The 24,332-nt window shown below is 43.9% G+C and overlaps 2 protein-coding genes across 3 annotated transcripts; both read left to right on the forward strand.

The window, feature by feature from the left end:
* Nucleotides 1-438: 438 nt before the first annotated feature.
* Nucleotides 439-6,353, forward strand: LOC309396495 (cell adhesion molecule CEACAM6-like; the record flags this gene model as incomplete). The annotated part of the gene is made up of 4 exons (XM_081961655.1): nucleotides 439-490; nucleotides 1,468-1,839; nucleotides 3,267-3,548; nucleotides 6,112-6,353. 4 exons carry the CDS (start codon nucleotides 439-441, stop codon nucleotides 6,351-6,353), a joined length of 948 nt encoding a protein of 315 aa, XP_081817781.1.
* A 9,178-nt stretch (nucleotides 6,354-15,531) lies between these two features.
* Nucleotides 15,532-23,938, forward strand: LOC309397053 (cell adhesion molecule CEACAM5-like). Of its 2 annotated transcripts, none has more exons than XM_081962746.1 (7): nucleotides 15,532-15,654; nucleotides 17,267-17,536; nucleotides 18,560-18,820; nucleotides 20,588-20,860; nucleotides 22,673-22,921; nucleotides 23,000-23,071; nucleotides 23,711-23,938. In XM_081962746.1, exons 1-6 carry the CDS (start codon nucleotides 15,573-15,575, stop codon nucleotides 23,062-23,064), a joined length of 1,200 nt encoding a protein of 399 aa, XP_081818872.1. In that variant the 5' UTR covers nucleotides 15,532-15,572; the 3' UTR covers nucleotides 23,065-23,071; nucleotides 23,711-23,938. The 2 variants fall into 2 exon arrangements, with proteins under 2 accessions (XP_081818872.1, XP_081818873.1); XM_081962747.1 differs by having other exon boundaries at nucleotides 23,036-23,071.
* The last annotated feature ends 394 nt before the right edge of the window (nucleotides 23,939-24,332 follow it).

Below are 24,332 nucleotides of genomic sequence, written 5' to 3' on the forward strand. Positions count from 1 at the left end.
TTTTAAATGTCCTGTATTGGAGTGCCCACGATTTTTGGAGGCAAGCTATTCCACTGATTAATTGTCCTCACTGTTATAAAGTTTCCATCGTGTCTCTGCCCCCAAAGGTATTTTGAGTTCTTTGCTCCTGGGACCGCACCTGTGGGAAAGGACCAGTGTCTGGTTCCAGGTGCGCCCTTGTCTTCCTCATTCCATTCTTCCCTACTTTTGTCTCCATTTCTCCAGCTGGACATCCACTTTTGCAAGAATGACGCCAGAGAAAAGGAGGCGGTTCGCTTGGGAAAAGTGTAAAACTTGTGGGTCAGAGCTGGGAGCCAATACCTTCCTTCCAACTGAGGGGAGAGTTGGTCAGTCAACCTCAGTCGCTCTGGTGGCAGACAACGGATTCCGGAATTCTTCCTGCGGTTGGGTGTTGTCATCTAGAAGAAGTCAACCAACATGATGGAGAAAGGACCCTTCGCTCTTGGGTGGAAGTTGCCATACTTAGCAGGTGAGTCATGAAGGAGTGAGGTGTTTGTTGAAGTTCCTCTGAGATCAGGGCTATTGCTATTTTCCTTCCTTCCTTCCTTCCTTTCTTCCTTCCTTCCTTCCTTCCTTCCTTCCTTCCTTCCTTCCTTCCTTCTTCTCTCCCTTTCATGGTGCACAATGATTAAAATGCAGCATTGCAGGCTAATTCTGCCCACTGTCAACAGTTTGATCCCGACAGGCCCAAGGTTGACTCAGCCTTCCCTCCTTGCGAGGTGGGTAAAAGGTGGACCAGGATTATTGCGGGCCATAGGCTAACTCTGAAAACCACTTAAGAGGGCTGTAAGCACTGTGAAGTGGTATATAAGTCTTTGCTATTGCCTATCCATCCATCCATCCATCCATCTATCTATCTATCTATCTATCTATCTATCTATCATCTATCTATCTATCTATCATTTATCTTGAGCCATGGTGGCACAGTGGTTAGAGTACAGTACTGCAGGCTACTTCTGTTGCCTAACGGCTGCCTGCAATTTAACAGTTCGAATCTCACCAGGCTCAGGTCTTCTAGTCCAATCCGCTGCTCCAACAGCGAACTCTATATAGAGCCGTGGTGGTGTATTGGTTAGAATGCAGTATTGCAGGTAACTTCTGCCCACTGTCAGCAGTTCGATCCTGACCAGTTCAAGGTTGACTCAGCCTTCCCTCCTTCCGAGGTGGGTCAAATGAGGACCCAGATTGCTGGGGGCAAGAGGCTGACTTCGTAAATTTTCTTAGAGAGGGCTGTAACAAAGCACTGTAAAGCGGTATATAAGTCTAAGTGCTATTGCTATATACAGTAACCTGGGCATTGCCTATAGTTAATGAAAGAGTGGAATGATTCAAAAATGAAGGCAGGGCCAGACAAGATCTTTCCATATATGTTTGGTAAATGCAGCTTGGATACAATGAATGTTTTGATGGAATGAGCATTTCTCCTTTTTTTTCTTTCTGTGATAGTTTTCATCCTCGGCTCTAATTTGCTGTCGACCCAAGCCCAGGCAACCATATACGACCTTCCCATTTTCATGGACCCCTCAAATGCCATAGAAGGGCATGGAATCAATTTAACCGTCCGTTCTGCCCCGATCGCCTTCTTTATTTGCAATTGGTATCGAGGGAGTGATAGCAAACAAAATTTGATCCTCACTCTCTACCTGCCTCCGTTAAACGGATACGTCTTTGGACCTGCCTACACCGGGCGAGAAACTCCAGGCCCAAACTGCTCTCTCCACATTGAAAATCTAAACCAGAGTGACTCTGGAACCTACACAGTGATCAAAGACGGACCTTCGGTCCACGGAAGAGGAGACATCAGCGTGGAAGTTCTAGGTATGAACTTTCTCTTTGCAGCAGTTACAACCTTTGCAGCCTCTCACTGATCTTGTGGTCAAAATTCTGGCAACTGGTTCATACTTATGACGGTTACAGTGGTTTGGGGGGAGTCGCGTGATCCTCTGTTGTGGCCTTCTGACAAGCAAAACCAATGGGGGAGGGGGGCAGATTTATTTAACAACCGTGTTCCTTTTTTTAAAAAAAAGTTTTTATTTTTAAACAAACATAAAACAAAGAAACATAAACACACACACAGTATAAAAGCCTTCTCCAATTACTTACAGTGTGTCGATTGGTTACAAGACATTCGTGCTTCCTCAGAATAGTCTTCACTTGCAATTTACATAAAGTCTCATATCATCAATCTAATATATATTGTATACGATTATGATGACGATTAAACATTCATTTGACTATAACTGATTATTACGTCCTTTTTATGTAAAGTATTCTAAATTTAGAATAAATTTATATTATGGCATTTCATTACTTCATCCAGAAATCATCCCATAGTATTACATCTTTATATTCTAATCTATACAGAGTTATTTATCTTTTTTAACAAAGCTTTTCAGCATCCTCTCCATAGTCCTCACTTACAAGTCATGTAAAAATTCATATTAACAATCGTGTGTGTGTGTGTGTGTGTGTGTGTGTGTATGTGTATGTATGTATGTATGTATTTGTGTTACATCCCCTGGTATGCCCAAATAGATCTATACTAGTCTCCCTTTATTTATTTATCAGCACAAATACAACACAAATATAACAAAGGCAACATTAAAAAGATGGTTTTCTGCCTGGATGGTCTCCTGGAGTGAGCCGAAAGACAGAAAGGGGAAACAGTGTGTTCTCTCCTATATTTGGACATACCAGGGGTTGTGATACAATACATACATACACACACACACGCGCACACACATACATACATATATACATACACACATTATTATCATTATGAATCATTTATTTGGCTATAACTATTATTACTTTTTAATACACAATACTCTAAATTTAACTGAGTTTAACTTACATTTTTATTATAACATTTCATTTCATCATCGAGTCTTTACAAGATATGCAATGAACAACAAGGTGCCAAGAGAAGCCCAAATAAGATTCATCAAAAAAACAATAAGAATACAAATACTACAAATGGCAAGAGATATAGGATTGCACAGCTACGGGAAGGACACAGGATGATGAAATAACAACCGTGTTCCTGACGTATCAAATGCAGCGATTTGTTTAACGACTGTCACTAACGACGGGGCAAAATTCACTTAGCCGTTGTCTCCCTTAACCCCAGAAATTTTGGGCTACGGTTGTGGTCGTAGGTCAAGGACTACACTATATTCCACCCGATGTCCATTTTCGAGGCTCAATCAGCCATGTGCCAATGCTTGATTTTCTGTCTCTTTCAGCTCCGGGCCTATTGCCCAAGCCTAGCATGTCCATCGTCCAACTTTTCCGAGAGAGTATAGATTCAGTGCATCTCAAGTGTGACACAACCGTGAGATATGCAAATATCAGCTGGCTGCAGAATGGGAAACCCCTCAACTCCTGCCGTCGGATCCAGCTGTCCAACAATAACCAGACCCTCACCATACAGCCGGTTCTCCGTCGTGACGCCGGCGCATATCAGTGTCATGTTTCCAACCCCTTGTCCGCTCAAAGGAGTGACACCACCACCATTTCTGTGATCTGTGAGTATTCACTTCCCATAATGGCCATATAGGTTGCATATCAGCAGGTGCGAGAATGAGGATGTGATAGCAATAAAAATAGACTTGTATACCGCTTTGCGGTGCATTACAGCCCTTCTCTCAGCGGTTTACACAGTCGGAATCTTGCCCCCCAACAATCTGGGTCCTCAGAATAACCTTGGAAGGGACCTTGGAGGTCTTCTAGTCCAATCTGCAGCAGCGAACTTTATATAGTATGTATTGATGATGTATTGGTTAGAATATATTGGTGATGTATTGGTTAGAATGCAGTATTGCAGGCAACTTCTGCCCACTGTCACCAGTTCGATCCTGACCAGTTCAAGGTTGAATCAGGCTTCCATCCTTCGAGGCTGGTAAAATAGTTTGGCTCCCTCTTTTTTGTCGCAGCCCCTGAGATATTGGAAGACTGCTATCATGTCACCCCTAGTCCTTCTTTTCACCAGATTAGACATACCCAGTTCCTGCAACCGTTCTTCGTGTGTTTTATTCTCCAGTCCCTTAATCATCTTTGTTGCTCTTCTCTGCACTGTTTCCAGAGTCTTTACATTTTTAAAAATAATATGGTGACCAAAACCTAATGCAGTTTTAGTCACCATATTATCAAATATTACATAAAAACATTTCTCTGGGGGAAATTTCGCAGTTTCCGAAAGGGAAAAGGGATGATGACTAGCTACTACAAGCCCCTCAACTCAGGGGTGAAATTTGACCGGTTCTATCTGGTTTCAAACCGGTAGCGTCGGTGACAGGAGGTTCCGCCCACCTACCCGGAAGTCATCACGTCCCATTTTTGAAGCCCTGTGCATGCTCAGAAGGTCCTGCACAGGGGAGGGTTCCAGCAGTCACTCATAGCCATGCCACTCGGGGCCATGCTGCCTGCGCATGTGCTTGATGCGCAGTGCAATAAAAAATTACTCTGCACATGCAGAGAAGCCAAAAACGAGATGGTGGCGCCATCGTGAGAATCGGTCCTGGGGCTGCTCATTCCAGCGACCCAGGCTGCCAAACCACTACCGATTTGGCCGAATCGGTCCAAACCTATAGGAACCCACCACTGGCCCTGAGCATGCGTGGAGGTGGCGCGAACTGGTAGCGAAGGTAAGTTGATTTCACCCCTGCCTCAACCTCTCCACAAATTAGCTTCTTTTAGTTTGTTGTCATGGCACCTTGTACAACGAAATTAAATGTGATCTTCAGTGTACAAGGACAGTTCAGGTTGCGGTTGTTAAGGTATCATGCACAGCCATTAAGCACAACATCAGGGGGTGGCTGGTTTCTTCATTGACTTGACTTGATTGGAAGCTGGCAGGGAAGATGACAATGGGTCAGGATGTGGCTGTGGGGAGCTGCGACCGCTGTAACTGTGTGCCAGTTGCCAAGTGCCTCCATTGTGATCCTGTGACTGTGGGGGACACTGCGACAGCCACAACTTCAAGGGCCGGCCATAGGTCAGCCATAAGGTGTCAGCATATAAAGAGAATTTATATGAAATGTTTTATAGATGGCACATGACACCTGAAAGATGAGCAAAAATGTTTAAGGATAAATCAGCTAAATGTTGGAAATGTTACCGATTGCCAGGAACGTATTATGTGGTAGATGTGTAGGGATGCAAAAAGCTATTGGGTTAAAATGTGGTGGATGTGTAGGGATATGTGGTGGATGTGTAGGGATGCAAAAAGCTATTGGGTTAAAATGTGGTGGATGTGTAGGGATATGTGGTGGATGTGTAAGGATGCAAAAAGCTATTGGGTTAAAATGTGGTGGATGTGTAGGGATATGTGGTGGATGTGTAGGGATGCAAAAAGCTATTGGGTTAAAATGTGGTGGATGTGTAGGGATATGTGGTGGATGTGTAGGGATGCAAAAAGCTATTGGGTTAAAATACAAAACACGGTTAGAGAAAATGATACATAAACCCGTGGAGTTTAAGAAAGAGTTATTTTTATTGGGTATTCTATCAGAGAAATACAGCAAGGAAGATTCATATTTGATTGTACAAGTAATAACAGTAGCTAAATAAACCCGTGGAATTTAAGCCAGAGATATTTTTATTGGGTATTCTACCAGAGAAATACAGCAAGGAAGATTCATATTTGATTGTACAAATAATGACAGCAGCTAGAATTGTATTTGCACAAAACTGGAAAGCAGACAAAATCCCACCGGAAGGGGAAGTAATAAAGAAGATATTAGACGGTGCAGAAATGAATAGGTTGACATTGAGAATAAAAGACAAGGAGGAATCAGTGTACTACAGGACATGGGGGCGATTTTATGGCTGGCTTGAAAAAAGATAGAAAAAGGAACAAAACATGAAATAAGTATCTCAGAGGACTCATGATTAATATAGGGGGAAGGGAAGTAAGAAAATATCAAAATGTAAATATACAGGTGGGAAAATGATACGAATTGGCATATGTTAAATAACAATTATAAGAATGTATATATCTAAGAATGAATTTGAAAGGAAAAATAAAAAAGAACTTTTTACAAAAATAAAAAAGGACCGTCCGTAAGTCTTCTACATTCCGTTCTACAGATGGCCCAGACACTCCTGTGATCAAGATGACCGGCACATTTTTCACTCAACGCTCCAACCGCAGACTCAACTGCAGAGCCAGCTCGTTCCCTGAAGCCGAGTATCGTTGGTTCCAGAACGGGAAGGAATTCAGCAAGAACGCGGAAGTTCTCCTCAAGAACATCCAGTCAGGGTCGTATACTTGCCAGGCGATGAACCCTTTCACCCAGCAGAAGGAAAACACCACTTTGGAGATTGAATAGCGGCCGCCCAGCCACGATCAGGGCCTGGCGTTGTTCTTTACAACCACGTTTCTGCGGCCGGAGACTTTTCTGTGGTGTCCCCTACACGCCTCCAATTGAATGGCTTTGCTTTGGGGTGCCCCGCCGTTCTCCAAGATGGGTTGTTTTCTTGCAGACGTTTCATGGCCCAACTCGGTAACTTCATCAGTGCTAGAAGGGAAGGGGGTTTGCTCTCTGTTTATAAATCGCACTCTCTTCTAGCACTGGTGATGTTACGTGGCTGGGTAATGGAACGTCTGCAAGAAAACAACCAAGCGCAGAGAGCATGAAAAAACCTCACAGTCCTCCTCCTCTTCCTCTTCCGTTTCCTCCTCCTCCTCCCCTTCTCCTCCACCACAAACCCCATTTCTAGCACTGATGATGTTACTTAATTGGGTCATGAAATGTCTGCAAGAAAAGAACCAAGCTCAGAAAGCACCAAGGAACCCCACAGTTCAGCTCTCATCAACAAATATTCTCTCTTATTGCTATTCCTTATTTGAATGCTCCAATTATCTGTTGGAGTCATTTCTGATTATCAAATAATATTTCTCATTCATTCGATGTACCATCTCAAGCTTTTCTCGTGAGTAAGGCGCAATGATTACGATGGGATGAATAAATGATGAATAATACTCCTCTCTAAAAAAAATCAGTTAAAAGAGCTGAGACATTTCGCCGTATGCCACAGCCAGCCCCAAATAACCTGTCGGAGCGCAGGGGTATCAAAATACTTCCCCACTCCCTTTTCAAACTTACAAGAACTTTTCTCTTCAATCCGTATTTTCTCTGAGCTAATAGTTTGTAATGTCACATTTTGCGACTGCCTGACAAGCAAAGTCAATGGGGAAAGCCAGATTCACTTAACAACCGTGTTTACGAACTTAACCACTGCAGTGATTCACTTAACAACTGCAGCAAGAAAAGTCGTAAAACAGAGCAAAACTCACTTAACACATGTCTCACTTAGCCAGGGCTGCCGAGAGGATTATTAAGTGCTGGAACAAAATGCAATGTGCCCCCCACCCACATGCATGTGCCCGCGTGTGACTCCCCTGCACATGCCCCCCCTTGCGCATGCAACCTCCTGAATGCTCCCTTTCCCCCCCATGCATGCTACAGGAGAGTGGGGTGCATGCAGGGGGGGTCACTGCTTTGCCAAAACCCCACAAGATCGCTGTTTCATCCCATGTGCCAATATCTGCAGTTATTAAGTGAATCACATGGCCATTAAGTAAATCCAGCTCACCACCAGACCCTCGAGGGGATCAGCCATTCATTCGTGCGATCTCCCTGACTTCCATCAGCTTCCTTTCTGCACTCCGTCTTCCTTGAATGTTCACGCCACCTGGGTTTGAGTTGGTGTTTGGGGCTCAGGACCCCGGACAGCACCCCAAGGATCGGGGTATGGTGAGATATTTTTAAAGGGGATTCAGGATAATGTCAGGGTTCCAAAAAAAACACCCCCAATGAAATAAAACTCCGAGGCTTGTGTTTCCTCAAAGTTCCAATGTATTAGAGAAGTCATGTTGGCACATCTGGGAAAACCCAAATCCGAAAGCTTCCAGGTTTTCCCACCCAGTTGAAAGTTCAAGATCCTGCCCCAAACACCCATAAGTTCATCCGATGGTCCAATCTTTCACTGCCACGAAGAAAGATTCCTCCCATCCGGTGCCGGCCAGATGCAGAAACCAAGATGACCTTGACTTTCTAAGAAGAATGTTATTATGGCTACATATCACCCAACTTCATTTTCCCATAGTAGAAAGTGTGGCAGGTCTGAAGTCCAAAAAGAAAAGATGGCTTGCAGATGTCAGACCTTCTTTTCCCCTTCATGGGCCCCCTTTGAGCTCCATGGACCCCGGAACGATGTACCGGCTGCACCCCCCCGCTCCTTTCTTCAGGCCTGCACTTAGCGCAGAAATTCTGGGCTGAATTGTGGTTGTACGTTGAGGACTCCCTGTGTACTAAAACTTGCCCGTTGAAAACCAGTACTGTCCAGATTTGAATGACTGATATGGAGGATGCCCCAAAGCAGGGGTTTCAAACACGAGGCCCGCGGGCCGGATATGGCCCAGTTGGCCACATCCACCCAGATGGCCGTGCCCACCCAGCCCCCTGAGGTCAACCACAGCCCTGGTGTAGCCCTCAATGAAGCTGAGTTTGACACCCCTGCCTCAAAGGAATCTGAGAAGGGTGGGTCAAAGAGAGCTGGTGAGCCCCACCCCATTCCCGTCCCACCCTCCTCCTCAGCTGGCCACCAGGCAAAAAGCTCAGTCAGCAGTGTGGAATGTCAGAAACCGATCTATTTTTGTCTTCAGATAAGCACCCTGGCCATAAACCATTAAAAGCCATCACTTTTTATGATTACGGTGAGGTGGTGCCGAATTTGAGACGGTGGGAGTTTCCCGCGACACCAATTTTTTTTTTCTTCTTCCACTTTTACTTCCTTCAACATCTCACTCCCTGGGCAAATATTTTATTGCTCTGGCTTGCGGTAGGCCTTTTTTTAAATGAATTTTAAAAAAATTTAATAGACAGACTAATGGAAATGGAACGCAAAGCAAGTTCCTGAAGTGAAGAGCAGGGGGAAAAGGAGAAGAGAAAAGAGAAAGAAAAACCAGAACGATTTATATTAGGGGCTATTGGTTTTTTTCCACGGTGTTTATTAAAGCACCTTCTAAAATGGTTTATGGTGTGCGGTTGCTGGGAAATGTGGCAATGAATTGTGTGTGAGTGAGTACGTGTGAAAGGGCTCCTCCACACCCTTGCCATAAGGAAGGTGTTAAGAATTGAACCGGCCCAAAATCATATAGCTGGCTTCTGGTTTTTCAGTTTCTAGCTGGGCTCAATTGTGGTCGTAAGTACAAATATAATAGCAGAGTTGGAAGGGACCTTGGAGGTCTTCTAGTCCAGCCCCCTGCCTAGGCAGGAAAGCCCATACCATTTCAGACAAATGGCTATCCAACATCTTCTTAAAGACTTCCAGTGTTGGGGCATTCACAACTTCTGGAGGCAACTTCTGTTCTCCTGATTCTAGCTGTCAGGAAGTTTCTCCTCAGTTCTAAGTTGCTTCTCTCCTTGATTAGTTTCCACCCATTGCTTCTTGTTCTGCCCTCAGGTGCCTTGAAGAATAGTTTGACTCCCTCTTCTTTGTGGCAACCCCTGAGATATTGGAAGACTGCTAACATGTTTTCCCTGGTCCATCTTTTCATTAAACTAGACATACTCAGTTCCTGCAACCGTTCTTCATATGTTTTAGTCTCCCCTAATCCTCTTTGTTGCTCTTCTCTGCACTCTTTCTAGAGTCTTTTCTACATCATGGCGAGTAGTCAAGGACTACTTATTATCCTATAAAAATGAAAGCAAGAACTCCCTGTGTTACATTTTTCTTACCAATATATGGATGATTTCTTATTCCTGGATATATATTTGTGTTTACAAAGACAAAATGACCATTTTTCAGCCGCTCAATCTGAAATTTATCATACTAAAACTGTGCCTGTGGGAAAACGTGGCCATGTCATCATTTTTTATCAAAGCAGCTGTGTTTGGAAGAATAAATCCCGCTGGATCGTCATTGCGAACAGTGAATCATGTCCTGTTCATATCCCATTCTTTTATTTATTTCCGAAATTAATATTCTGCCCGAGCCTGATGGATCGTGGAGGAAGGGGAGCTAAATAGTAATGAAACATAAAATGCAATCATCTCATCATAAACTTTAAAATATGACAACGTGCAAAGAAACAACTAAGGCCCCCAACGTGCGCTTAAAATAGGGTGTTTTTTTATGTTTGCAAATTGCAAGCAGAGAAGGGGCCATTTGTATCTCCTGAGTAGGGGATGGGTAGGTGGATGGGTAGACAGAATATTCCAAATATTGGAAACTCCTGTATTATAATCACTGACCACAGTGATTATCACAGGTAACAAGTAACCAAAAAAGGCAGTTGTTTGAGAAGAGCAACAAAGATGTTCAGGGGACTGGAGGCTAAAACATGTGAAGAACGGTTGCAGGAACTGGGTATGTCTAGTTTAATAGAAAGAAGGACCAGGGGAGACATGATAGCAGTTTTCCAATATATGAAGGGCTGCCACAAAGAAGAGGGAGTCAAACTATTCTCCGAAGCACCTGAAGGCAGGACAAGAAGCAATGGGTGGAAACTAATCAAGGAGAGAAGCAGTTTAGAACTAAGGAGGAATTTCCTGACAGTTAGAACAATTAATCAGTGGAACAACTTACCTCCAGAAGTTGTGAATTCTCCAACACTGGAAGTTTTTAAGAAGAGACTGGATAACCATTTGCCTGGAATGACATAGGGTATTTTGCTTGAGCAGGGGGTTGGACTAGAAGACCTCAAAGGTCCCTTCCAGCATTGTTATTCTATCATTTGCACAGTGGGACAGAGGAGGACCATATTTTTGTGTTTCCCCTCCCAAATTGTACAAACAATATTACCAGCTCACCCAATTCTGTATTTCTCAAACCTCAACCACTTTGAGCAGTGAGGACCTCCAACGCTCAGAATTCCCCAGCTGGTCAGATATCTGGAAAAGGATCCTCTTAAAATGGCTAACTCAGAGAAACACTGAATTAGAGTTTTGGGTGGATGAATCTTTTCAGAAAGCTCTCCCCACCTCCTGCCCACATCTATGCACATACCTATATGTGGCATAGGGGACACGGTGGCTGAGTGGCTAAGACACTGAGCTTGTCGATCAGAAAGGTTAGCAGTTCAGCGGCTCAAATCCCTAGCGCCGCGTAACGGAGTGAGCTCCCGTGACTTGTCCCAGCTTCTGCCAACCTAGCAGTTCGAAAGCACGTAAAAATGCAAGTAGAAAAAATAGGGACCACCTTTGGTGGGAAGAGAACAGCGTTCTGTGCACCTTCGGCGTTGAGTCATGCTGGCCACGTGACCACAGAGACGTCTTCGGACAGCGCTGGCTTTTCGGCTTTAGAATAGAGAATAGAATAGAATATTTATTTCTAAGCCGCGCCCTCTCCCGAAGGACTCGGGGCGGCGTACAATAAAACAAATAAAATACAAAGTACAATACAATACAAATCTAGACAGGACATACATATAACAAGGACGTATATAAAACGTATACAAAACGTATACAAAACGTATACAAAACGTATACAAAACGTATACAAGGAGGAGGTAGGCTAATAGCTAAAAAACAATTAAACAATTAACAATTAAAACAATTAAAAAGTCACAATATTTAAAAACCCCGATAAACGGAGATGAGCAGCACTCCCTGAACTCAGGAACGACTAGCACATATGTGCGAGGGGAGCCTTTACCTTTATACAGGGCATGTGGTTAGAAAAGTCAAGATGGCAGCCAACTGAAGTGCTGCCTTTTGGGGATGATCTATTGTGAGCCTCATCTTCATTTTATTTTATTTTATTTTGGATGTTTGCAGCTGCTGCAGCCCAAGGACATACAGCAGGGGTGTCCAAACTTGGGAACTTTAAGACTTGTGGACTTCAACTCCTAGAATTCCCCAGCCAGTCCACAAGTCTTAAAGTTCCCAAGTTTGGACACCCCTGGTATATAGCATGATAAAATGAGAACTAACACTGGCTTTGTAGCACTTGGCTCACCCATTCTTTCAGCAACTGTCACAACCAGCAAATTCTGCTTGTCTGGAAGGTGAATCCTGCTGCTTCCTTGCTACTCCGACTTAAAACTCCCACCCACCCACAAACGTTATTTTGCAAATGCAAAACCAGCACTGCTACAAAAACAAATAATAATCTTGTGGCACAACAGGCGTCAATATTATTATCACAACATAGGCTGTGTGTTCCTTTTGTCCGTGGAGCAGGAATAGGCTGGCCTGATGTTACTGCTATAATACATGACGAAAGAAAATAGTAAAACAGGAGAAAAAAATACCAATGTACCCCCCAAAATAAATAAACCCACCAACGTAGAAGAAAAAAAAAAGGCCCAGGAAGGGAACTGACATCCCAATATTTAAAAGCAAGCACAGGTTGTCCTCGACTTACGGCTACAATCGAGCCCCAAATTTCTGTTGCCAAGGGAGATGTTTGTTAAGTGAGTTTAGCCCTGACCTTTCTTGCCACCGTTGTTAAGTGAATCACTGCAGCTGATAAACTTACTAACCCGATTGTTCAGTGAATCCGCCTTCCCCATTGACTTATCTTGTCAGAAGGTCGCAAGAGCGAATCACGTGACCCCGGGACACTGCGATCGTCATAAATATGAACCAGCGGCCAAGCGCCAGAATTGTGACCCCGTGATCATGGGGAGGCTGCAAAGGTTGTCAGCGTGAAAAACGGTCATACGTTGCAACTGGACAGTCACCGAACCAACTGTTGTAAGTGGAGAACTTCCTATATTTAGGGGCAGGGGGGAAAAAAAAAGATCAGAAGCCTTTTCAATGCACATAACATTTTATCTTATTTTAAATGGAATTGAAAACAGCTAATTTTGTGGTGGTGGTAGATTGGAGGGTAGGTTTTTAACACTTGCAATTTCAATCGTGAAATTTTTACATCTTGTAAATAAGCAACCCTGGAACCTCTTTGCAGATGCAAAATGTTTTAAAACCTGGATTTCATTTTCATGCAACGTTCTTGACATCCTCCGACAATGAGAATGATAGCGAGAAATATGTTCGGTATAAAACTCGAAATCAAATAAAATCTTTATTACCAGCACAGTATACAACTTCTTCTTGTCATTGTCCTCCCATCCCTTTAGAATTGGGGCTAAATTATGTGTGCAAAAGGCAGCACAAACACATAAACTGGAGCCCTTTGTAACTAGTAAACCTGCTGTGGACATAAAGTGATGCTTTCACCTGAAATGAAATGACTCATGTTTTATATGTATATATTACTAATTCTGAATGTACTGCATATGCATTCCTTATTTTTCCATTACAGCTTGGGCATCTAGCCACGCCTCTTTTGGGGAAGATCAGGCAGGGGTTGGTTCTTTTGGAGAAGGTTGAATGACCTAGAAGTGAGCAGATACCAGTTTCCTGACATATAAAAGTTTGAATCTTCCTGGCGCTACCAGATTCGGCTTTGAACAAAAGAAGAGGAAGACTTACCGGCTCCCAGTGTGGAAAAAGTCACCTTGCGCGATGGATGGTGTACGCAGTAACCTTGGATGGCGAAGCTCCTGGTGGATGGTGCTTTGGACAGGTATGGATGAGAACTTCGAGTAAGCAAGGGCTGGATGTGACCTTTGGTGGAGGAATAAAGTCCTCATTGCAATTCCTGGTGTATCTACCTGAGTTCTGCTGGATGGCAGAACTATGACATCCATGCCAGCCTTATTTTTACAAAACAGAAGTTTATTGCCAATGATTTTTTAAATATCTATATATATTTATTAAACATAAAAAATTCCATGTCTACATAAACAGTGTGTTGTCTGGGTACAGTTAATTTTAAGAAATAGTAATGATAATAATAAACAGTGTTACCCATAACATTAATAATAATCACATAATAATAATAGTACTTGCTTATCCATTGTAGTAAATTTTCCTTGCGTAAATTATTCATTCTCTTAGGCTTCCAGATTTCTAACTTCTGTTTCTGTTAGCTAGCCATTGGTAAAGCAAATCCCATGTTAAAAAGTATTCTATTTCTTCCTTCTCCTTAGTTTTAAATATTAATCTATCCATTTCTGCACATTCTAATTTTTTTATTATTACACTTTCATTTGTAGGGATCTCTTCATTTTTCCACTGTTGTGCAAACAGTGTTGCCATTGATTATTATTGATTTAGTTTTGGTTATGGAGTCTCAAAATCCGTGAAACTGCCGAAGATCCACTTTTCCATGTCTCAGAAGGCAATCAATGTTTTTCTTAATTAACATTTAGCCACGATAAGGTCCTCGGGTGTTATTAACCTAAGCATAGCTTGCTTGATTTGGGATTAGCATGTCATGCAAACCCAACCATAGTGGGTTGGGTTTAGTTTAGTTTAGTTTAGTTTAGTTTAGTTTAGTTTAGTTTAGTTTAGTTTGTCATTGCACATCTTACAATGAAATTAAGTGTCATTTTCCGTGTACATCATACATAAGAAAACTATAAAAATAAAACAAAAACACACATCCATCACATTTTATACAATTGAATTGAAAACCCCCTGATACTGCATTAATTTTGCACTATACAGTAGAGTTCAATATAGCAACTGATTGACTAAAATAGAAGCTGTTTTTCAGCCTATTTGTCCTTGTTTTTATTGTCCTGTACCGTCTGCCAGATGGTAATAATTTTTTTAAAAAGGGTGCCCAGATTGAGATGGATCTTTAAGAACTTTCTTAAGGCAGCAGGAGCTATAAAGCACTTCCAAAAGGGGGAGAGGGGAACTAATGATCCTCTGGGCAATGATGTTAACCCTTTGGAGTGCTATTAATTTGTTTAACTCTAGCAAAGTTGGGGGGGGGGTGCGTTAAATTCCTTCAAGTGTTAAACCATATTGCTTTTTCTACTTTTTTAAAATTGGTTGATGCATTTTCTAATTTTTCCTGCAGGATACTAAGGATGGTGGTTTTTTTTTAATATGAGGATCTGTACCCTTGTGATGGAGCATGCAAAAGCATTATCCTTTTCTGCAAATAAATTCTAGGAAGGGATCTTTTGCTTGACGAAATGTGTTTTACTTAGAATCTTTCATTTCCTTCCCTCCATCCAGGGGTGAAATTCAGCAGGTTCTGACAGGTTCTGGAGAACTGGTAGCGGAAATTTTGAGTAGTTCGGAGAACCGACAAATACCACCTCTGGCTGGTGGCCCCCAAAGTGGGGTGGGAATAGGGATTTTGCAGTATCCTTCCCCTGTCACACCCACCAAGTCATGCCCACGGAACCGGTAGTAAAAAAAAAAATTGAAATTCACCACTGCCTCCATCCCTCTTTCTCCTTTCAACCTGCAGGTGCCATCCTCCACTGTAGTTTCCTCATGGCTCAGGTTGAAATCATTCCTATTGATGTAGTTCCTCAAGATCCAATGGAGACATTTGAGGTCCTGTTGAGTGTACCAATTCCATCGAATCGTATTATGTTCTGCACCTGGTACTATGAGGAGGAAGAAATTGCGACGGTGTATCCGAATCAGGAAGGTGGAAACAAACTTCCAGAAGGTCATGAGAGAATAACAGTCTACCACAACTGCTCCCTTCATATCAAGGAGTTACAAATGAGTGATAGTGGAAACTACTCGCTGATAGAAGGAGGAATTGCAGGGTCTAATGGGGGACGTGTATTCTTAAATGTTGTGGGTAAGACTTGTTAACCCTTCTTTGTTGTTGTTGTTTTAAATTTTGGGACAAGGTGGCCATTCAGAGTCCCCGTACCCTCACATGTGTGTGGAGGCATCGGCTCAGTTACTGAGCTGAAAATGAGGACTTCCCCTCAGCAATGCATCCATCTTCACCCATAAAGTCCTCCAGGAATGAGGGCCTCCCTACCTTGTGACTCTTCCAGAAGGATCTGAAGACGTGGTTTGGTCAGCGGCCCTGGGGACCCCAAGTTCAGAGAGCCAATCAAGTGGCTTATATCATTGTGTTTGTGGTTGCCATGGGGTTGCCATAACTTGCCCGCAGCCAACTTGCGGTGGGCCAACTTGCCACGGGGCAAGAGTTACATTAATATGGAAGAAATACCGGAATAGAATAATCAAAGCAAAAAATGCCAAAGGAGGACAAATGAAAAGTGACATGACAAAAATTTTAATGATTCTTTAAAATTAGTTTACTGCGAGTCACTGCGAGTTGCGTGGCCCTATGAATCCGAAAGAAAGAAAGCGGGAAGAAGGGAGGGAGAGAGGGAGGGGGAAGGGAAAGAAGGAAGGAGGGAGGGGAAAGGAAAAGAGCGAGGGGGAGGGAGAAAGACAGAAAGAAAGAAAGAAAGAAAGAAAGAAAGAAAGAAAGAAAGAAAGAAAGAAAGGGAAGGGAAAGAAGAATGGAGGGGAAGAAAGGGTAGGAAGGGAAGAAGGAGGAGAGAATGAAAGAAAGAAAGAGAGAGGAAGGAGGGAGGGAAAGAGGGAGGGAGGGATGGGAAGAAAGGAAATAAGAAAGAAAGAAAGAAAGAAAGAAAGAAAGAAAGAAAGAAAGAAAGAGGGGTAAAGGGAAAGAGGAAGGGAGGGGGAGGGAGGGAAGGAAAGAAGAAAGGAAGGAAAGAAGGAAGGAAGAAATGAAGGAAAGAAAGAAAGATGGGTAGGGGAAAGAAGAAGGGAGGGGGAGAAAAGCTAGGAAGGAAAGAAGGAAGAGAGAATGAAAGAAAGAGAGAGAGGGAGGGGGGAGGGAAAGAGGGGGGAGGGAGGGGGAGGGAGGGAAGGAAGGAAAAAAGAAATAAAGAGGGGTGAAGCGAAAGAGGAAGGGGGGAGGGAGGGAGGGAAGGAAGGAAGGAAAGAAGGAAGGAAGGAAAGATAGAAAGATAGAAAGAAAGAGGCAGGGGGAAGAGAAAGAGGGAGGGGAAGGAGGGAGGGAAGGAAGGAAAGAAGGAAGAAAAAAAGAAAGAAAGAACAAACATCAACTGCGTTGGTAACATCTGGAGTGGTGTGTCAGAGCGATGTTCCGTTGAGTTATGAGTGGGACTAGCATAAAAATAAATGTGACATGCCACATTCACCTGCTGGGATGGGATGGGGTGGGGGTGGGGCTCTTTGGCCAGAAGGTGTGAATGCACACATTTGGTCTAGTAGTTAAGGCACCTAGGCTGGGAAGAGGAAGACCAGGAGTTCTAGTTCCGCCTTCACCATGAAAGGCACCTAGGCCTTTCACCTAGGTTTAAACCCAACTCCGTCCAGAGCTTCAGGTGGTGCATAACACACTCTGGTTCCTACCACTGCGCACACTTTGCGGCTAATAACCGTCTCTCTTCTGCCTGCAGAGATCGTGCCGAAGCCAAACGTGATCATCATTCCAACCCCTTTCCTGGTGGAATCTCAGTCTGTTCAGCTACGCTGCAATACGCCCATCACTCGAGACGTCAGCTGGTTTAAAGACGGATATCCTCTCATCAAGGGCCACGATCTCACAGATTCCAACCGAATCCTCTCCATCCACTCCGTAACCCGAACAGACACCGGGCAATACAAGTGCCAAGTCTCCAATGGTGTCACTGCAGTCGAAAGTGATCCCGAACACTTGAGTGTGATCTGTGAGTATTTGTGTCCATCACCTCGAGCTCGGTTTTACATGTCACCTACGGAATCTGTTATTTATATTGCGGGGTCTCTGAAGAGGACATGTCAAAACCCTTCTGACACACGAGATGTCTTCTATCATAATGAGTGGTGGGGGGAGACAACCTAAAGAGAGAATAAGCTCTACTCTTTCAAAAACAACTGGGTCAAGAAAGAAAGAAAGAAAGAAAGAAAGAAAGAAAGAAAGAAAGAAAGAAAGAAAGAAAGAAAGAAAGAAAGAAAGAAAGAAAGAGGCAGGGTGGGAGGGAGGAAAGGAAGAGAGTGAATTAGTGAATGAGTGAGTGAGTGAGGATGGAAGGGAGGGAGGGAAGGAAGGAAGGAAAGATTCAAAGGAAAGATTCAAATGAAGGAAGGAAGGGAAGGGAAGAAAGGAAAGGAACAGAGTGAGTGGGTGAATGAGGGAGGGAGAGAAGATGGAAGGAAGAAGGAAGGAAAGATTCAAAAGAAGGAAGGAGGGAGGGAAGGAAAGATTCAAATGAAGGAAGGAAGGGAAGGGAAGAAAGGAAAGGAACAGAGTGAGTGGGTGAATGAGGGAGGGAGGGAGGATGGAAGGAAGAAGGAAGGAAAGATTCAAAAGAAGGAAGGAGGGAGGGAAGGAAAGACTCAGATGAAGGAAGGAAGGAAGGAAGGAAGGAATATAAATGAAAGGAAGGGAGAAAGGATTATGAACGTGTGGTGAGCCCCAAAGACCGTTTCTTTCTCATCAAGGGTTTGCATCCCTCAGAGACAGTTTGCTTCCTTATTGCGTCTGGATAATTTGCCTTGACTCAAAAAATGCTTCAACTGGGGAAAAGGACACCCACAGTCCTTGGGGGTAAACAGCCTCTTAAGGTCAGAAGGGAGATGATTTAGGATGTTGGTCAATGCAGTGGGAAGGGTAGGGAAGACCCAGCCTTGCTTGCTCTTGCATCTGAAGTATTCCACCGAAATTGTTCCGTTCATATCTGAACTTTTCTGCATTGCATCTTTGTCCGTAGATGGTCCAGAATTACCCGTCATCAATCCAAATAATGCCTGCTACAAAGAGGACCTAACCATCATCCTTACCTGTCAGGCTGCTTCCTTTCCTGAGCCTCAGTATACTTGGTTCCTTGATGGTGTCCTGCACGAGAAAGGGCCCAAATTATTCATCCAAAACTTCAACGAGAGCCAAGCTGGGGCCTACACCTGCGAAGCCGTGAATGAGCTCCTTCAAAGACGGAATAGAAGCGACATACAGCACATTCACTTGAAGAAAAGTACGTAACAGCAGTGGGTTCAACACTTGTGGTCCATTGTAACTGTGGGCCTGGGGCTGAGCCCTCTTTCACCAGCACTGTTTGTGGGACCTGCCACAACTTAAATCAGTGGCCCCCAATCTTTTGGGCACCGGGGACTGGTTATGTAGAGTGAGATTTTTCTGTAGAGTAGAAAGGTCATGGTTTTGCGTGTTGCCTGCATCCCATGGATGGGACTTCGCTAGTTTGCGTGGCCCAGTTTCTGGCATGATGTGGCCCAGTGCCAGTCCATGGACCAGGAGTTGGGAACTCCTGACTTAAACCAGTGGTGGGTTCCAGATCCCGTCTCAACTGGAACACTGTGAACGGGGCCGGGTGTCCACCTCGGGCACCACCCTGCAATGTCCCAGCTGCTCAGCGGAGGTATCGCAGGCGCCATACGCTGTGCGCAGGTGCGCAATTGGCCCGTTTCCTTCAAAAAGCGGTAAGGAACGCTGGTAGGTGGGTAAGCCCAATGAGTCAGCGGCCACCGTTACGCCCGTACTGTACCGGCTGAAACCCACCGCTGACTTAAAGCTCAAAATAGAAAAGATCCTTTCTTAATACCTTGGTTGAGAAAGAGAGATCAAATGTCCATGTAGTAGTTGACTTACGACCACAATCGGGTCCAAAATATCTGTTGCTAAGTGAGACAGGTGACATTCTAACAAGAAACATCAAGGGGGGAAGCCAGATTCACTTAACAACCATGTTACTAATTGAGTAACTGCAGTGTTCACTTAACAACTGTGGCAAGAAAGGTCAGAGAATGGGGCAAAATTCATTTAAAAACTGTCTTGCTTAGCTGCAGAAAAGTTGAGCTCAATTGTGGTTGTGAGAGAAGCCCTGCCTGTAATAAACAAATGTATTTATTTGTTTGCTTGTATCTCCCCTGTATCGTTTTTACAAATCACTCAAGGTGGGGAACACATCAAAACCTCCTCCTTCCTATTTTCCCCACAATAACAATCCTGTGAGGTCGGTTGGGCTGAGAGAGAGGGAAGAGTCCAAGGTCATCCAGCAAGCTTTCATATCTAAGGCAGGATTAAAACTCACCATCTCCTGGTGATTGGCCCAAAGTCATTCAACTGACTTTCATATCTAAGGCAGGACTAGAACTCACCATCTCCTGGTGATTGGCCCAAAGTCATTCAACTGACTTTCATATCTAAGGCAGGACTAGAACTCACCATCTCCTGCGATTAGCCCAAAGTCATTCAATTGACTTTCATATCTAAAGCAGGACTAAAACTCACCATCTCCTGGTCATTGGCCCAAAGTCATTCAACTGACTTTCATATCTAAGGCAGGACTAGAACTCACCATCTCCTGGTGATTGGCCCAAAGTCATTCAACTGACTTTCATATCTAAGGCAGGACTAGAACTCACCATCTCCTGGTGATTGGCCCAAAGTCATTCAACTGACTTTCATATCTAAGGCAGGACTAGAACTCACCATCTCCTGGTGATTGGCCCAAAGTCATTCAACTGACTTTCATATCTAAGGCAGGACTAAAACTCACCATCTCCTGGTGATTGTCCAAAAGTCCCGCAGTCATCTTTCATGCCTAAGGTAAGAATCAAACTGATGGCCTCCAGCTTTCTAGCCTGGTGCCTCAACCACTAGACCAAACTGCCTCTCCATTAATCCTCTCCATTCCTGCCCACTGCTTTTGTTGTGTGTCACTCAAGGTCTCCTTCTCCTGGTGAGACCTTCTGCGTCATCAGCTCTTCTGCCTTCCTTGCAGGTTGCGTGAGTGAGGTGACCATCACTGGTCCATCAGAAGGCATAGAGACCACAGTCACCTCCTTGAACTGCACAGCCAAAGGTGACGACGTTCATTATTCTTGGATCAAAGGAAACCAAGTCGTGAATGAAAATGACCATATCTCTTTGACAAACGAAGGCCAAACCATCACTTTCAATCCATGTTTTAGAAGCGATGCGGCTAAATATAAGTGCCATGCTTTCAACGACTACTCTTCCTATGACAGCGAGCCCTTTGCCTTAAGTATCATATGTAAGTCTGATCTTCTTCTCTTGAGTCATGCCAGGCAGCCAACATGCAGCCTCACCTGGCATTTGTGTTAAGAGAGGAGCAACCACGGAGGCTAAAATATACGAAGAAGGGTTGCAGGAATTGGGTATGTCTAGTTTAATGAACAGCATTCCGTGCGCCTTGGACATTTAGTCACGCTGGCCACATGACCACGGAGGCGTCTTTGGACAGCGCTGGCTCTTCGCCTTTGAAACGGAGATGAGCACTGCCCCTTAGAGTCAGGAACGACTAGCACATATGTGAAAGGGGAACCTTTACCTTTTTAGTTTAATGAAAAGAAGGACTAGGGGTGACATGATAGCAATGTTCCAATATCTCAGAGGTTGCCACAAAGAAGAGGGATTCAAAGTATTCTCCAAAGCACCTGAGTGCAGAACAAGAAGCAATGGGTGGAAACTAATGAAGGAGAGAAGCAACTTAGAACTGAGGAGAAATTACCTGACAGTTAGAACAATTAATCAGTGGAACAGAAATTGCCTCCAGAAGTTGTGAATGCTGCAACACTGGAAGTTTTAAAGAAGATATTGGACAACCATTTGTCTGAAGTCTAAGCAGGGGGTTGGACTAGAAGACCTTCAAGGTCCCTTCGAACTATTATTATATTATTCTGTTATTCCTTCTTACTCCGGAACGGAAGAAAACTGGGATGCTAGGAAAAGGGTCAACAACTAGAAGACTCGGCTTCAGGCTAGAAAGAGAGGCTTGCTTACCTCACAGACTTTCCAATTATAAGATAAAAACGCAGAAGCTACCTTGGTTGTGTACTTTTTGCAAGCTCTCTCTCTCTCTCCTGAGGTCTTTCAACCTTCATGTTTTGAACACATTCAATTCTCAGTGTAGAGGTTGCAACTCTGAATGGAACCACCTCATTTCGTAACCTAGTGCCTACATTCAAATGATGTGGTAAACTGAGTTCCTTTTAAACTTGGTTTGTTTGGGAGCGATTCAGTAAGTTAGCACGTTTTATCAACCCAGCCCATTTCTCAGTTTAGTAAGGTAAAGGTAAAGGTTCCCCTTCCACAGACCCGTTACACAAAATAAAATGGGTGTTGTGGCCCACCAATGGCCAGCAGAGCTGGCAGCAGATTCGGACAGTCCGGAGGTTGGGGAGGAACATGGGCCAGGCCTAGAGTCTGGGGAAGGCTTGGACAAGGCTCTGCATCGGGGGCAGAGAGGTGACCAAGTCCATCTGGTAGTTATTTGCTGCCTCCGGAGCCTCCGGAGTCTGACATCAGCGAGGCAGAAGAACAACAGGAGCCTGTTCCCAGTGTGTGCATGCACAGAGTTGCCAGAAGGCGAGAACAATTAAGAAAACAGGGTCGACTTGGGAGTAAGGCTTGGAGATGATTGGCGCCTCCCATAAGACATAAAAGAGGAGCGAACGGTATGTGAGCTTTTGCAGGAGGCAATTAGTTCATCTAGTCGGTTCAAGCTCTGAGAAGTTCTGTTTGACTCTGTGCTAAGTTTGGCAGTTAGGTCTCTGGCCGCATTCCCAGAGAGATAAGGTGGGTGTTTATCAACATTCCCCTGAAAGACTGTGGCAACTCGAGCAGACATTTGTCGGAATCCTCACAGACTGTTTGTGAAGCCTTGAGGGCTGTGAATGACCATAATGTACAGCCGTATAAATAGAAGATGGTTTGGGGGAACAAGATTGTGATTTATGCTTTCTCCAGAAGCCTAGGTCAGAGCAATGGGAGCACTCTGCCTTGTATTTCAGAAGATCGCAAGGCCATGATGTTGAGAGATATTCTTCTCTCGTTTTTCTTGCAGATGGACCTGACCCTCCTTTTATCAACGAGACAATTGACATCAAGCTGGAAAAAATCAGCCTAACGTGCGTAGCTGTTTCTTTTCCTGCCACACAGAATCAGTGGTTTTACAATGGAGATAGAATTGAGGAGAACCCTAAGGTGCTCACTCTGAATATCGTCAAAGAGAATTCTGGGAATTATACTTGTAAAGCAACAAATCCCAAATCTGGGGTTTTACGTGAGACCACTCTGGAGATTGACATGATAGGTGAGTAGAAGGAGGGCAAAATCCAGGGCAAAAAAAAAATGAAAGGTTCCTGCCTGGGGATTGAGGATGGAGACACAGCTAATATTACCTTGTGGTCTCTTTTTCTCTCATTAGGAAAACTAGAAACCATGAGACGCCGTTGAGGGCACTGTAAGTATGCGTTTTTCAGAAAATATTCAGGAACGGTTCATGTTGCCCTTGTTTTCCCAAGTGTTTTGATGTTCGCAAGACATCGGGGCAGGAATATGGGACTCACATCGGGGGGGGGGTCTCCACAGAGTAGGTGAAGACAATCAAGATGGCAGCCACAACACGGAAGCTCCACCTGGTTTTATCTGAGTAGCGTGTTCAATGCAAATAAAAACCAGGCAGAGCTCTGATTTCACCATTGTCTTTTTTAGCAGTCCTCAATTAGACCAGGGGTCTCCAACATTGGCAACTTTAAGACTTGTGGACTTCAGCTCTCAGAGTTCCTGAGCCAGCTTCTCTCAAACCGGTAGCAATTTTTTTACTACCGGTTCGGGCATACAGCTGGCATCTTTGCTACCGGTTCGAGTGAATTGGTCCAAACCAGTAGCATTTCACCCCTGCTCCAGTCCCCTAATCATCAATTCAACGATTCAACTGAATTGTTGAATTGTGGCATGGCGAGCTGGCCATTTTGAGTTGGCCTATGGTGAGTTGGTGGCAGCATGTTGCCCCATATCATTTTCAAACAGGTCCCCAGAACCTTGGAACAAAAACTGTGCTTTAACTCTATGATGTTTTCTTTTTCCTTCCCTCTTTTAGGTTTCGACTCGGATTTCTGATGCAGGCTGAAGCTTCGTCTGTTTTTACATCACTTTAAATTTTGAATCTTCTTGAAAAATCTACGTTGAAACCACCTTGTAGAGATCCTCACCTCTGCCTCCCCATTAAACGTTACAACAATGGATCCTATCGATTTCCCAGCTGTCATTTGCATTTCCGTAATGAAAGAACAATACGCAGTCATTCAGATGGATTGAGAAATATGGAAATATGCACTGAATAAATCATTTGTCAATGGTGTTGTTTTGTTGTGGCGATTGTGTTGCTTCGTTGTTGTTGTCAGGTCAAAGCACAATATGGTTGACTTCTTGATTCTGTGGTGTTGGAGTCGGTCATGTCCCGGCGTTATAAACTGGACTGTGTTTAAGAAAAATCTTAACAAGATAAAAAACAATCCTTAAGACCCCAATTCACTTTCTTCTGCAGTGGAAGCCTTTAAATGCCTTGGGTTTTAACTCCAGGGGCTCTATAAATAAAATATAAATTATCGCTTGAAATTCTCATAAGCTGGCCCTGTCTTAGCCCTTTAAAAAAAAGTCCATTATGGCCTCATCACCAAAATCTAGGATCACCTGTAGGACGGAAAGTTACCTAGAAAGAG

Source organism: Natrix helvetica, assembly GCF_964273705.1.
Source record: "Natrix helvetica genome assembly, chromosome: 9".
NCBI lineage: Eukaryota > Metazoa > Chordata > Lepidosauria > Squamata > Natricidae > Natrix > Natrix helvetica.